Here is a 15,029-nt window from a genome sequence, read left to right on the forward strand (position 1 = left end):
AGGTGAAGACTGTTCCTCTGATTTTTTGTCTGTTTGTATTTACCTCCTTAATCTACAAGTGCATACTGTTTCTGGTACTTGTTGATACTTATTGCAATCAGTGTGGTTAAAGGGGCTAGTAGCCTATTGTGTCCCTCACATCTGAGGTTACTTTGTTTGTTTTTTGTTGCTGTTCCATTACTTTAATATTTTTAAAGAATTTAAAATAATTTATGACAATTTTGAATTTGTGCATTTCTGTTTACTCCTTTATGGATGTTGTAGTGTAACAGACGGAATAATATAAATTAATTTTTAACAGTCTAGGTATGATAATGGCTTCTCTCTGTGTAGTATTTTTGATGTTTAAAGGGGTTGTCCACTACTTGGATAACCCCTTCTCCTTCCTCACATTTGGTCCCGTTAAAATAAAAACAATTATGCAAACCTCCATTATGAAAATGAAAAAAGCTTCTTCCCTGTGTGACTTATTTGATGTTTATTAAGAGTTGATTTCCAAGTAAATCATTTCCCACATTAATAATATAAAAAAGGCTTCTACCCTATGTGACTGCTCTGGTAACTAAGAGGAGATGATTTCTTCATAAAACATTTTCCACATTCTGAACAGGAAAAAGGCTTCCCCCCATGTGGGTTCTCTGATGTATATCAAGATGCGCTTTGTGGTTAAAACATTTTCCACATTCTGAACATGAAAATGTCTTTTCCCTTTTGTGAGTTCTTTGATGTGTAACAAGAGTAGACTGGTGTGTAAAACATTTTCCACAGTCTGAACATGAAAATGGCTTCTCTCCTGTGTGAGTTCTTTGATGACTGGTAAGACTTGATTTCTTTATAAAACATTTCCCACAGTCTAAACATGAAAAGGGTTTCTCCCCAGTGTGAGTTCTCTGATGTGAAACAAGAGTTGATTTTTCTGTAAAACATTTCCCACATACTAAACATGAAAAGGGCTTCTTCCCTGTGTGGGTTCTTTGGTGGCTGTCAAGATGCTGTTTCCGACTAAAGCATTTCCCACATTCTGAACACGAAAATGGCTTATTCTTTGTGTGGATTCTCTGGTGTCTATCAAGATCCTGTTTCCAGTTAAAACATTTCCCACATTCTGAACATGAAAAAGGCTTCTCACTTGTGTGGGTTCTCTGGTGGCTATCAAGATGCTGTTTCCGGTTAAAACATTTCCCACATTCTGAACATGAAAAAGGCTTCTCCCCTGTGTGGGTTCTCTGGTGGTAATCAAGATGCTGTTTCCGGTTAAAACATTTCCCACATTCTGAACATGAAAACGGCTTTTCCCCTGTGTGAGTTCTCTGGTGCTTAACAAAATATGATTTCTGGTTAAAACATTTTCCACACTTGGAACAAGAAAACCTATTCTCTGATACCTGAATTGTTTTATGTTCAAGAAAAGACTTTTCAAGGGGAAAACTATTTCCATATTCTGAACGTGAAAATGGTTTTTCTGCTTTAGGAGCAGTTTGTTTTTTAATACTTATTTTGTCACTTTGATTTTCCTCAGTAGTTGGTAATGAATCAGAAGACAGGACCTGTTTCAAGGAATCAGATGATTGATCTTTGCTGTGAAAGGATGATGGTATATCTGGAGTAATAGGATTCACTTCAATTGTATCCTGTGGGATCTCAAGGTCATCTGTTTTAAAAATGGAAGATGTCAGCTGTCCATCTGATCTCCTGGTACAGTCATCTTCTAAGAGTAAAAACAATTATTGTTGAAGAAAATATCCTCAAAATTTATATTTTTTTAACATTTCTACTTAAACTGTCTGTAAAATTGACAATGTCAAAAGACTGACCGGCACATCCAAAGAGAAAACAGGTGTGATCAGGTGCTTACTAAGAGTAGGCATTTCCATACCTAACCAACAAATAAAAGGCACTCTAACACTATAGCATGGAAACGTGAAATATGTGAAATTTTAATTGCATTACTGCTCTAGAAAATTAGAAAAATTGAGAATAATGAGTGCATAAATTGTCCAATTTATGTGTACTCAGCATCCACGAAAAGGCAATTCTCATTGCCGAGAACCTGCCTGTGTGAATCCTCTCTTGGGCTAAAGCCTACATTTATATGGGAAGGATCCTGCTATAAGTAAAAACACCTGAGGCTGACAGTTGGAGCGCTTAACACCTTCATGACCGGGGGATTTTTCGTTTTTCCGTGTTCGTATTTCGCTCCCCTCCTTCCCAGAGCCATAACTTTTTTATTTTTCTGTCAATTTGGCCATGTGAGGGCTTATTTTTTGCGGGACGAGTTGTACTTTTGAACGACATCATTGGTTTTAGCATGTCGTGTACTAGAAAACGGGGAAAAAAATTCCAAGTGCGGTGAAATTGCAAAAAAAGTGCAATCCCACATTGTTTTTTTGTTTGGCTTTTTTGCTAGGTTCACTAAATGCTAAAAATGACCTGCCATTATGATTCTCCAGGTCATTACGAGTTCATAGATAAAAAATAACCTAGTCATGTTTGGTGTCTAAGTGGTGAAAAAAAATTCCAAACTTTGCTAAAAAAAATAAAAAATAAAAAAAATTGCGCCATTTTCCGATACTCGTAGCGTCTCCATTTTTCATCATTTGGGGTCGGTTGAGGGCTTATTTTTTGCGTGCCGAGATGACGTTTTTAATGATAGCATTTCGGTGCAGATACGTTCTTTTGATCGCCCGTTATTGCATTTTAATGCAATGTCTCGGCGACCAAAAAAACGTAATTCTGGCGTTTTGAATTTTTTTCCCGCTACGCTGTTTAGCGATCAGGTTAATACTTTTTTTTAATTGATAGATCGGGCGATTCTGAGCGCGGCGATACCAAATATGCGTAGATTTGATATTTTTTTATTGATTTATTTTGATTGGGGCGAAAGGGGGGTGATTTAAACTTTTATGTTTTTTTTATTTTTTTCACATTTTTTTAAACTTTTTTTTTTAACTTTTGCCATGCTTCAATAGCCTCCATGGGAGGCTAGAAGCAGGCACAGCACGATCGGCTCTGCTACATATGGAAACAGGAACACATGGGCTACTTGCACAGTGAACAAGTCTGTATGATCATGTTCACACACCACCAAGAAACCTGAAGACACAAAAGAGAATAGTAAAACCAAAAACACTCAGTTTGAAAAAATGTTGCAGTAATCCGCAAGTGCTAGTAAAAGATGTGAAAAACAGGGTATTTGGTTGATACGTTTTTTGCAAAAAATGTATACTAAGCTGCTCTACCAATCTTCACGGTATACCCATATCAGAGCAGTCCTAACTAATGTATGCAATCCCTATCTGATGTATTTAAAAACCTGATCATCTGTATATAACCTGTGTGAACAGGGTTCAGAGAGGAAAAATCCATGTGTGCATACAGGGTAGAACAGCTTTTGTGCAGATAGCCAAAAGCGAAAGGGGGGTGATTTAAACTTTTATGTTTTTTTTATTTTTTTCACATTTTTTTAAACTTTTTTTTTTAACTTTTGCCATGCTTCAATAGCCTCCATGGGAGGCTAGAAGCAGGCACAGCACGATCGGCTCTGCTACATAGCAGCGATCTGCTGATCGCTGCTATGTAGCAGAATTGCACGTGTGCTGTGAGCGCCGACCACAGGGTGGCGCTCACAGCGACGGGCAATCAGTAACCATAGAGGTCTCAAGGACTTCTATGGTTACCATTCACAAGCATCGCCGACCCCCGATCATGTGACGGGGGTCGGCGATGACATCATTTCCGCCCGGCCGGAAGCGGTAGTTAAATGCCGCTGTCTGCGTTTGACAGCGGCATTTAACTAGTTAATAGGTGCGGGCAGATCGCGATTCTGCCCGCGCCTATTACGGGCACATGTCAGCTGTTCAAAACAGCTGACATGTCCCGGCTTTGGTGCGGGCTCACCGCGGAGCCCTGCATCAAAGCAGGGGAGCCGGCATCGGACGGTATAGTACGTCCGATGCCGGTAAGGGGTTAATCAAAATATATATACTAATATAATATATACTAATATCAAAATACTGACAGGCACATCCAAACAGATTTCCAGCACAAATCATACAAAAGACTTCCCCAACAAACAACTTGTATGAGGGGAGAGCTCCAACACATTAAACTGAAGTTGCACTCATTGATGGTGGACTATCGTGGAGCTACTATGAGTCCTGACCAGAAAACTAGAGAAAGTATTAGTGCTCTCCATTTCAGTAGAGGTTGTGCAGTTATCTGAATACATTTTCCTTCCTATTGAAAACATAATATAATTTATGATGTGGAGTGATTACATGAAGCCAACACATCTCCTGCAGGCGTGAAATAAATGTTTATTACAGCCATCAGCCACGCACAGCTTAGAGATATACAGTAATGTTCAAAATAATAGCAGTCCAATATGACTAACCAGATTAATCACTGTTTTTGGTATAAATTATATTACCACATGTCAAACAATGTATCAGTTGGTACAGTAGATTCTAAGAAAACCAGCAGACTCTGCATTCACAATCTGCAGGTTTTTCAGTCTGTTTATTAGAATAATTAAAGGGAACCTGTCACCCCCAAAATCGAAGGTGAGCTAAGCCCACCGGCATAAGCCCCTGATGCCGGTGGGCTTAGCTCACCTTCGATTTTGGGGGTGATAGGTTCCCTTTAATTTAAAGGGGGAGTGTTCAAAATAATAGCAGTGCGGAGTTCAATTAGTGAGGTCAATCATTCTTTGAAGAAACAGATGTGAATCAGATGGCAGTTATTTAAGGGTGAAGCCAGGACATGTTGCACATGCATTTCTCCCTGAAAGCTTTAGAAATATGGGTTGTTTGAGACATTGTTCAGAAGAACAGAGTACTTTAATTAAAAAGTTGAATTGAAGAGGGTAAAACTTATAAAGAAGTGCAGACAATGATAGGCTACTCAGCTAAAATGATCTCCAATGCTTTAAAATGGAAAGCCAAACCTGAGAGACCTGGAAGAAAATGGCAGACTACCATTCAGATGGATGGAAGAATAGCCAGAATCGTAAAGACTCAGCCAAAGATTAAAGACAGTCTCAAGTTACCTGTAAGTACTTGATACACCTGTGTCAAGCTAATCTCTTAGCAAGAAGTCCCCGCAAACAAACGTAATAAAGTGGATACAATTTGCCAAAGAACACATCAACTGGCCTAAAGAGAAATGGAGAAACATTTTGTGAACTGATGAAAGTAAAATTGTTCTTTTTTGGGTCCAAGGGCCACAGACAGTTCATCAGACAACCCTCAAACTCTGCATTCAAGCCACAGTGCACTCTGGAGACAGTGAAGCATGGTGGTGCAAGCATCTTGATATGGGCATGTTTCTCCTACTATGGTGCCGGACCTATTTACCACATACCAGGTATCATTGACCAGTTTGAATATTAAAATTGGCGTTTCAACAAGACAACGACCCTAAACACACCAGTAAACAAGCAAAATCTTAGTTCCAGTCCAACAATATTGAGGGTGTGGAGCAGCCAGTCCAATCTTTGGACATTAATCCAACAGAACACTTGTGGGGCGACATTAAAAATGCCGTTTCTGAGGCAAAACCAACAAATGCCAAAAAATTGTGGGATGTGGTCCAAGCATCCTGGTGTGGAATAACGGGTGACCGGGGCCAGAAGTTGGTGACTCTATGCAACATAGTTGTGAAGCAGTTCTAAAAAACTGTGGGTAACAACTAAATATTAGGTCAGTCACAGGAATGCTAAATCCCCCCAAAAAATACACATTGTGAGTTTGTAAAGACAAATGCAGACACTGCTGTTTATTAGAACAGCACAATGTTCATTATTTGTTTTATTTTCTGTAAAGTAGTAAAAGATTATCTACATTTCTCTTCATGTTTTGAATTAGAAAACAGTGTACATTGTTCCCAATGCTGGAAATAAAAACTAGGAGAAAGATTGTGTGAATAACACATGTTTGTGAACACACTGCTATTATTTTGAATGCTACTTTATCATGGCACAAGTGTTATGTTATTTGTATACTTTATCACAATCCTGTTTGAAGTTAGTTGGTTTCAAAAGAAATTGAAAAGTCAGGATAAAGGGAAACTCAAGGCAAGATTGCCTTGCGCAGGCGTGTACTACGGAGGACAGAGAATGAACTTCAATCCAATATTGCGGCCAGCATGCAGCCAGCGGGTAAGGAAAGGGTGAATCAAACACCCGAAAACTCCGCCCATATGATCCAAAACCAGTCCCGCCAAATTCAGGTGACGGGTTCCCTTTAATGTTGTTGAACATAAAAGAGAAGTTTGGCCAGAAAGACTGGACCTGGTCTTGTAGGGACCATATGAGCACATTCAGCAGCACAGAAGGAAGAGAAGGTAGATTCATCCAATAAGATACCAGGGATCTAGGTAGCCAACAGCATCATTACCCTACGCTTTCTCTTACGGGCCCACCATAATATTTTTCTTTAAGTGATTTTCTAACTTGTTAGCACATTCTACGTATGCTGTTTGCTTTAAAGTTTACAGATATGTGCAGGTAACGGCCAGCATCTTCTAATTTAGCTAGGTGAATCTTCCAGCTGTATACAATAGGGCTCTCAATACCCAAAAGTAATTTAAACAGTTTTGGATGGAGGAGAATGTTGTGGTCTAGAGGCAAAATAGTGATCATACACACACGATAGTCATACGGCTGGACTACACCACCGATATAGCAACCACAGCTGGTGACTATGAAGAATCTGTGACGTTGCTGCCTTTTGTGGTTACAACTCACCTGGGTAGTCATATGTAGGAATCTCCTCTTTAAACCACTCATCACCCCTCACAAATGTCTCTGTAGTATTAATATGGGTCAGATCTTCACCCTGAAACAAATATTGTAATAGTCACAGACAGATGGAGAAGTTACATCTATGATCAGCTCTAATCCTGCCATCTCCACCGTTCTCAATACACAAGTATAAAACATATAATACTGGTGGATAAAACAAGACTGAGCACAAGACCTTCACAGCCGTCTACACATCATAGGGGAGATCTCATGACTAGTGATGAGCGAATATACTCGTTGCTCGGGTTTTCCCGAGCACGCTCTGGTGGTCTCCGAGTATTTGTTAGTGTTCGGAGATTTAGTTTTCCTTGCCGAAGCTAGAGGATTTGCGACTACTAGACAGCTTGATTACATGTGGGGATTCCCTAGCAACCAGGCAACCTCCACATGTACTTAGGCTGGCTAGTAGCTGTAAATCAAGCAGCTGAATCAACAAAAACGAAATCTCCGAACAAATACTCGGAGATCACCCGAGCGTGCTCGGGAAAACCCGAGCAACGAGTATACTCGCTCATCACTACTTATGACACCTTTTCTCCATCTACCTGATGATCCTGAGGAACACTGTAATCTTCTTGTTTACAGTCCTGTGGAAGAAGAGGACGGGGACATCTCTCTGCTGTTGTCCTCTTACTGGATAGATCTGGCAGAAACACATACAGGGACTGAATTCATTCTTTACATACAGATAATTATAGGCCGTGTGTATTTAGTCCTGTCTATTACCTGGTGATGTGAGGGGCTGGGGAACATCCATCATGATGTCCTTGTACAGATCTTTGTGGTTTTCTAAATACTCCCACTCCTCCATGGAGAAATAGACAGCGACATCCTGACACCTTATAGGAACCTGACACATACAATGATACCGTCATCCCCCCGAATCCCATCACAGCATTATTGTATAATGTCCCAGCATTTCCAGCAGTGTCACCTCTCCAGTCAGCAGCTCAATCATCTTGTAGGTGAGTTCTAGGATCTTCTGGACGTTGATATCCTCATGGATCAGGGGGTGAGGTGGAGGCTTCGTGATTGGGCTTCCCCATCCCTCAGGCACAGGGTCCTGACAGCGCTCACTAGAGGTCTTCTTTACTACTGTGTAATCCTGGTTATGGAGAGACACATTAATAAATCTCACTACAGAGATTTCCAGAGTCCTCACCTCTCCAGTTCTGTCCTTCTGTTATTCCCATAGATAAGAATGATGTAATGCGACGTCATCAGAATCTCTCACCTCTCCTGTAAGCAGGAAGAGGATCTCTAGGGTGAGGTGTAAAATCCTCTCCGCCATTTTGTTTCTATCCATATCCATCCTTGGTGGGAAATTCAGAAAAATTTTCTTATATAGAAGATCTTTACTGAGTGGATCCGATATTGTAGGGACCTGAATGAGAAGATGAGCCGATGTAACATCATAAAAATCCTGTGTAATAATACAGTTATTATTGGAAACATATGAGGAGATAGAACGTGTATATATTATATTCTCTAGTTTTGTATGGACTGGAACATAAGTTGAATTGCTGACTAAGACATCTCCTCCAGGCTCCAAATCACTGGCTATGTTGCTCACTGCTTCAGCAACTGATTGGCTGTACGAATCACAAGCTCGTTGGGATTGACCAAGAAATACAGAGTCCAGCGGGGACCCAAGCAGGTATTTTTATTATTTTACAACACTCTGTTTTTATTTTTTATTAATTAATTTATTTCTTATTTATTTTATTATTTTACAGTATTTAGTTTCCTTCTTTACATCTACTAATAAATCCTATATATTTTAGGTCACAGACAACAAGCATTGTCTTCCTCGGAGTCGGCAGCTGAATACGTTTCTCATAGACTCATCTTCCATAACGCTAATTCTCGTCTCATTTACCGACACTGGAATCGGCATTAGCAATACTGCAGGAGATATTCATTACACGTGAAAGGAGAAATAACTACTTCATGATGAGGATGACATCTTCATCTTCTACTACGGCTCTAGAAACAGATTTGGCCAGAGTCCGTCACTGACGCCATCACCACCGGCTGTCTATATGAACTCTTTTGGGAACCAGAACATAGATGTACACCGCAGGGATGGCACAGGTGCGGCTGAGATATGTGAGCAATGTTTACACATTATACTGTGTGAATGGCATCATACATACTGCATAAGGGGTTTTAAAAAGGTATGCCATAGGAAGCTGGAATTCTCAGCACTGTGCGGCATTTGTACAATAAGACTGCCATCTGCCATTCAGGCAGGACCCTGAGGAATCAATGGGAAGAGGGAGAATTTCAGCAAGGAAGAATCTAGATGGTACCTTGAAGATGCAGTTTCTTGGTATGAAAGGTCAATACAAAAAAAAGGGAACAAATATATCAGCAAGCAACGAATGGTCAAGCAAATAAAGGTGGCAGGGAAAAAAATTGAAGCTGAGGTATCAGGTCGTGGTAAAGTGCTTGAGGTAGCGGGTTGTAGCATGCCGGGAAGCAGAACCCAGCCGGCACCAGATTAGTCCCAGAATCCAGGCTACGCCAGACAAAGCCCGAGAAACAGACCTGCACCAGTCAATACCTGGAGTACAGACTACTCCAGGCAACAGCCAAGAGCCAGCCCTTACTACTTCAGGTACGAGAGACGTCGGCGTTGGTCAAGCACCGAAGATCCGAGAAGAGATTCTGCTCCGGAGTATATGCCTGCAATGAAGAGTAGGAGGTGCAAATGAGCTGGGCTGTTGCTTCCCGTACGGTACAGGAGTTGGTCTGGGATAGCACAACAGTCAGGACAGGGGCCGGTTGAAGTGAAAGCAGATCAGCTAGCCTTAATAGATTTTGTCAGGAGGACATGTGGCTTAGCGGGACGAACCAGAGACCTCCACTAGGGCCTGTGTTCACAGAAGAGGTAGTGTTGAGGCCTATATGTGTTGGGACCATCACCGTTGTCAGTAGCTAAAGTAGCATGCGGTTAGAAGCTGCTATTACAGTGAGAGTGAGCAGAATTCATTGTATATCTGATATTGTATATTTCACCTTGTAATCACCATGTTTTGTATTATTCACTGTTGCTACAGTTATCACAGTTTCCCGCCATTATCAGGGAAATAAACACTGATATTGTTTGCGTGTTCTATCTGGTCACTCAATACAGGGACATCATAGGGCCATTACACTGTGTGGGGGATGGCGGAACTGGTGGATTAATATACAGGTCCTTCTCAAAAAATTAGCATATAGTGTTAAATTTCATTATTTACCATAATGTAATGATTACAATTAAACTTTCATATATTATAGATTCATTATTCACCAACTGAAATTTGTCAGGTCTTTTATTGTTTTAATACTGATGATTTTGGCATACAACTCCTGATAACCCAAAAAACCTGTCTCAATAAATTAGCATATTTCACCCATCCAATCAATTAAAAGTGTTTTTTAATAACAAACAAAAAAACCAACAAATAATAATGTTCAGTTATGCACTCAATACTTGGTCGGGAATCCTTTGGCAGAAATGACTGCTTCAATGCGGCGTGGCATGGAGGCAATCAGCCTGTGACACTGCTGAGATGTTATGGAGGCCCAGGATGCTTCAATAGCGGCCTTAAGCTCATCCAGAGTGTTGGGTCTTGCATCTCTCAACTTTCTCTTCACAATATCCCACAGATTCTCTATGGGGTTCAGGTCAGGAGAGTTGGCAGGCCAATTGAGCACAGTAATACCATGGTCAGTAAACCATTTACCAGTGGTTTTGGCACTGTGAGCAGGTGCCAGGTCGTGCTGAAAAATGAAATCTTCATCTCCATAAAGCATTTCAGCCGATGGAAGCATGAAGTGCTCCAAAATCTCCTGATAGCTAGCTGCATTGACCCTGCCCTTGATGAAACACAGTGGACCAACACCAGCAGCTGACATGGCACCCCACACCATCACAGACTGTGGGTACTTGACACTGGACTTCAGGCATTTTGGCATTTCCTTCTCCCCAGTCTTCCTCCAGACTCTGGCACCTTGATTTCCGAATGACATGCAAAATTTGCTTTCATCAGAAAAAAGTACTTTGGACCACTTAGCAACATTCCAGTGCTGCTTCTCTGTAGCTCAAAAGTGGCTTTACCTGGGGAATGCGGCACCTGTAGCCCATTTCCTGCACACGCCTGTGCACGGTGGCTCTGGATGTTTCCACACCAGACTCAGTCCACTGCTTCCTCAGGTTCCCCAAGGTCTGGAATCGGTCCTTCTCCACAATCTTCCTCAGGGTCCGGTCTCCTCTTCTCGTTGTACAGCGTTTTCTGCCACATTGTTTCCTTCCAACAGACTTACCATTGAGGTGCCTTGATACAGCACTCTGGGAACAGCCTATTTGTTGAGAAATTTCTTTCTGGGTCTTACCCTCTTGCTTGAGGGTGTCAATGATGGCCTTCTTGACATCTGTCAGGTCGCTAGTCTTACCCATGATGGGGGTTTTGAGTAATGAACCAGGCAGGGAGTTTATAAAAGCCTCAGGTATCTTTTGCATGTGTTTAGAGTTAATTAGTTGATTCAGAAGATTAGGGTAATAGGTCGTTTAGAGAACCTTTTCTTGATATGCTAATTTATTGAGACAGGTTTTTTGGGTTATCAGGAGTTGTATGCCAAAATCATCAGTATTAAAACAATAAAAGACCTGACAAATTTCAGTTGGTGGATAATGAATCTATAATATATGAAAGTTTAATTGTAATCATTACATTATGGTAAATAATGAAATTTAACACTATATGCTAATTTTTTGAGAAGGACCTGTACTGTGTGGGCGGCACGGTGGCGCAGTGGATAACACTGCAGCCTTGCAGCGCTGGAGTCCAGGGTTCAAACCTCACCAAGGACAACATCTGCAAAGAGTTTGTATGTTCTCTCCATGTTTGCGTGGGTTTCCTCCTGGTACTCCGGTTTCCTCCCACATTCCAAAGACATACTGATAGGGAATTTAGATTGTGAGCCCCATCGGGGACAGTGATGATAATGTGTGCAAAATGTAAAGCGCTGCGGAATATGTTAGCGCTATATAAAAATAAAGATTATTATTTATTATGACGGTACTGTGGGAACATTATACTGTGTGTGGGGTATGGTGGTACTGTGGTAACATTATACTGTGTGGGGGGATGGTGGTACTGTGGGAACATTACACCATATTCCAAATTATTATGCAAATTGTCAAAGATTTAATTGTTTTATTTTTCAAATAAACTCATGGATAGTATTTTGTCTCAGGGCTCAATGGATCACTGAAATCAATCTTAAACACGTGATAATTAGTTTTCCAGGTAATTCTAATTAAAGTAAAACTACTTAAAAATGATGTTCCACATTATAAAGCAGGCCACAGGTTTCAAGTAACATGGGAAAGAAAATGGATCTCTCTGCCGAAAAGCATCAAATAGTGCAATGCCTTGGTCAAGGGATGAAAACATTAGATATTTCCCGAAAACTTAAGCGTGATCATCGTACTGTTAAGAGATTTGTGGCTGAATCTGAGCACAGACGTGTTCATGCTGATAAAGGCATAATGAGGAAGGTTTCTGCCAGGCAAGTTCATCGGATTAAGAGCGCAGCTGCTAAAAAGCCATTACAAACCAGCAAACATATTTGAAGCTGCTGGTGCCTCTGGAGTCCCTCGAACCTCAAGATGTAGGATCCTTCAAAGGCTTGCTGTGGTTCATAAACCTACTATTCAGCCACCCCTTAACTGTGTTCACAAGCAGAAACGGTTGCAGTGGGCCCAGACATACATGAAGACTAATTTTCAAACAGTCTTGTTTACTGATGAGTGTCGAGCAACCCTGGATGGTCCAGATGGATGGAGTAGTGGATGGTTGGTGGAGGCCACAATGTCCCAACAAGGCTGCCAGCAAGGAGGTGGATGAGTCATGTTTTGGGCCAGAATCATGGGGAAACAGATGGTAGGGTCGTTTAAGGTTCCTGAAGGTGTGAAAATGACCTCTGCAAAGTGTATATAGTTTCTGACTGACATCTTTCTTCCATGGTATAAAAAGCAGAAACGTGCCTTCAGGAGCAAATTCATCTTCATGCATGACTCATGCTGCAAATAATACCTCTGAGTCATTGGCTGCTATGGGCATAAAAGGAGATAAACTCATGGAGTGGCCACCATCTTCCCCTGACATCAACCCTATAGAGAACCTTTGGAGTATCATCAAGCAAAAGATCTATGAGGGTAAGAGGCAGTGCACATCAAAACAGCGGCTCTGGGAGGCTATTCTGACTTCATGCAAAGAAATACAAGCAGAAACTCTCCAAAAACTCACAAGTTCAAGGGATGCAAGAATTGTGAAGGTGATATCAAAGAAGGGGTCCTATGTTAACATGTAACTTGGCCTGTTAGGAGGTTTTGGAGTTAAATAGCTGTTTTGTTCAGTGAATGTGACCTCCTAATGCTGCAAATTCCACAAATGAGCATTTTCAGTTCTTTAAAACATATCAAATGTTTAGAAATTCTACTGTGCCTAATAATGTGGAACAGTGCATTTTTTTGAGTTTTTATTCATTTTGGAGATTATACTGTTATCATTGGGAGGTTTCTTCAATAAAATTTGATGTATAATCTAACGGGTGATGACTTTTATTAGACTGACTGTCATTTGCACCGATCATTTAGGAAAATACGAGAAAAATATAATTTGGATAATTTGGAACATGGTGTACTGTGTGGGAGAGATGGCGGTACTGTGGGAACATTATAATGTGTGGGGGCAAAGAAAGGGGCCCTGTACTATGAGAACAATCTGTTTCCTCCCTTTCTGTCTTCCATAGTTTTGTCCTATGTACCTATTACAGGTAACAGATTAAAAACATTATGATTCTCATAAAGTGGCAACAAAAACCCCAGAAGAGGCTCAGTGCTGAAGGGGTTAATGTCCCCCGCGCTCAGTAATGGGGAATCTCCACTTACCTCCACCTGCAGAGCTGCACTCCACAGGACCTGTGATGAGGTCACAGGAGGGGAGGAGTCAGGGGTCACATGATCAGGGGCCTCAGTGAATGATAGCCGCAGTGTAGACACTACATGGAAACTTCTCCTCAGTCAGTGACATTTCCGCCATTATTTCCCCTCACTACTGGCACAATTACCCCGCGCCGCCTTTTCTACACAGTGTTATGTGTGGAATGTAACATGTGATTTCTCTGGAGACAAATAGACCCCACACATGAGGGAATTATTAGCTCCAATTTTTTTTCTTTTCACAAGAGTAACCGGGCGTCTACTATATGGCGGCATATTTCTCAACATATTGTACTTCATTACAAAAATCTGCACATGAATCCGCAACGTGGGCACATAGCCTTAGGGTTAGGGTTGGAATTGGGGTTAAGATTAGGGTTAGGTGTGTGTTGGGGTTAGCGTTGTGGTTAGGGTTGGGATTAGGGTTAGGGGTGTGTTGGGGTTAGGGTTGTGGTTGGGATTAGGGTTAGGGGTGTGTAGGTGTTAGGGTTAGGGTTGGGATTAGGGTTAGGGGTGTGGTTAGGGTTGGGATTAGGGTTAGGGGTGTGTTGGGGTTAGGGTTGTGGTTGGGATTAGGGTTAGGGGTGTGTAGGGGTTAGGGGTGTGTTGGGGTTACAATTATCAGCCAGTGGTATAATCCAACCAATATTATTCTTACAGCAATTCGGATTAAAATTTAACTTTTAATATAGGTTTCTATAAAAGTATCACAAAATAATATTCACCACAAAGTGCAAGGTGCATAAGACATACACCTGACCGCTCATGTGACCGCGACGTCATCGAAGGTCCTTCACTCTCTGCATTCTTAGGAACGGCGGCAGACGCTAGCACCACTGTGAGCCAGGGGCCGTCCGAGGGTGAGTATATCCATGTTTTTTATTTTTATCCTTTATTTTTTACATGAATATGGATCCCAGGGCCTGAAGGAGAGTCTCCTCTCCTCCAGACCCTCGGAACCACACGCCGACATCCAGGATTGCTCCCTGCACACGCCGTACCCGGCGTATAAGACGACCCCCGACTTTTGGGACAATTTTTAAGGGTCAAAAAGTCGTCTTATACGCCGGAAAATACGGTACATCAGGGGCTCTCCAAACGTAACATGACGCCCGCAGACCATTCCATCAAAGTCTGCATTTCAAAACGTCATTACTTTCCTTCTGAGCTCTGCCATGTGCCCAAACAGTGGTTCTCCCCCACATATGAGGTATCAGCGTACTCAGGACA

At 41.5% G+C, this 15,029-nt stretch overlaps 1 protein-coding gene across 1 annotated transcript; it reads right to left on the minus strand.

Moving 5' to 3' along the window:
- Nucleotides 1-463: 463 nt before the first annotated feature.
- LOC138663646 (zinc finger protein OZF-like) lies at nucleotides 464-13,776 on the minus strand. Its single transcript, XM_069749926.1, has 7 exons — nucleotides 13,749-13,776; nucleotides 8,037-8,186; nucleotides 7,737-7,907; nucleotides 7,529-7,652; nucleotides 7,348-7,445; nucleotides 6,746-6,836; nucleotides 464-1,708 (listed from the first exon to the last, which is right to left on the minus strand). Exons 2-7 carry the CDS (start codon nucleotides 8,112-8,114, stop codon nucleotides 582-584), a joined length of 1,689 nt encoding a protein of 562 aa, XP_069606027.1. The 5' UTR covers nucleotides 8,115-8,186; nucleotides 13,749-13,776; the 3' UTR covers nucleotides 464-581.
- Between the last annotated feature and the right edge of the window lie 1,253 nt (nucleotides 13,777-15,029).

This window comes from Ranitomeya imitator, chromosome 2 (genome assembly GCF_032444005.1).
Source record: "Ranitomeya imitator isolate aRanImi1 chromosome 2, aRanImi1.pri, whole genome shotgun sequence".
NCBI lineage: Eukaryota > Metazoa > Chordata > Amphibia > Anura > Dendrobatidae > Ranitomeya > Ranitomeya imitator.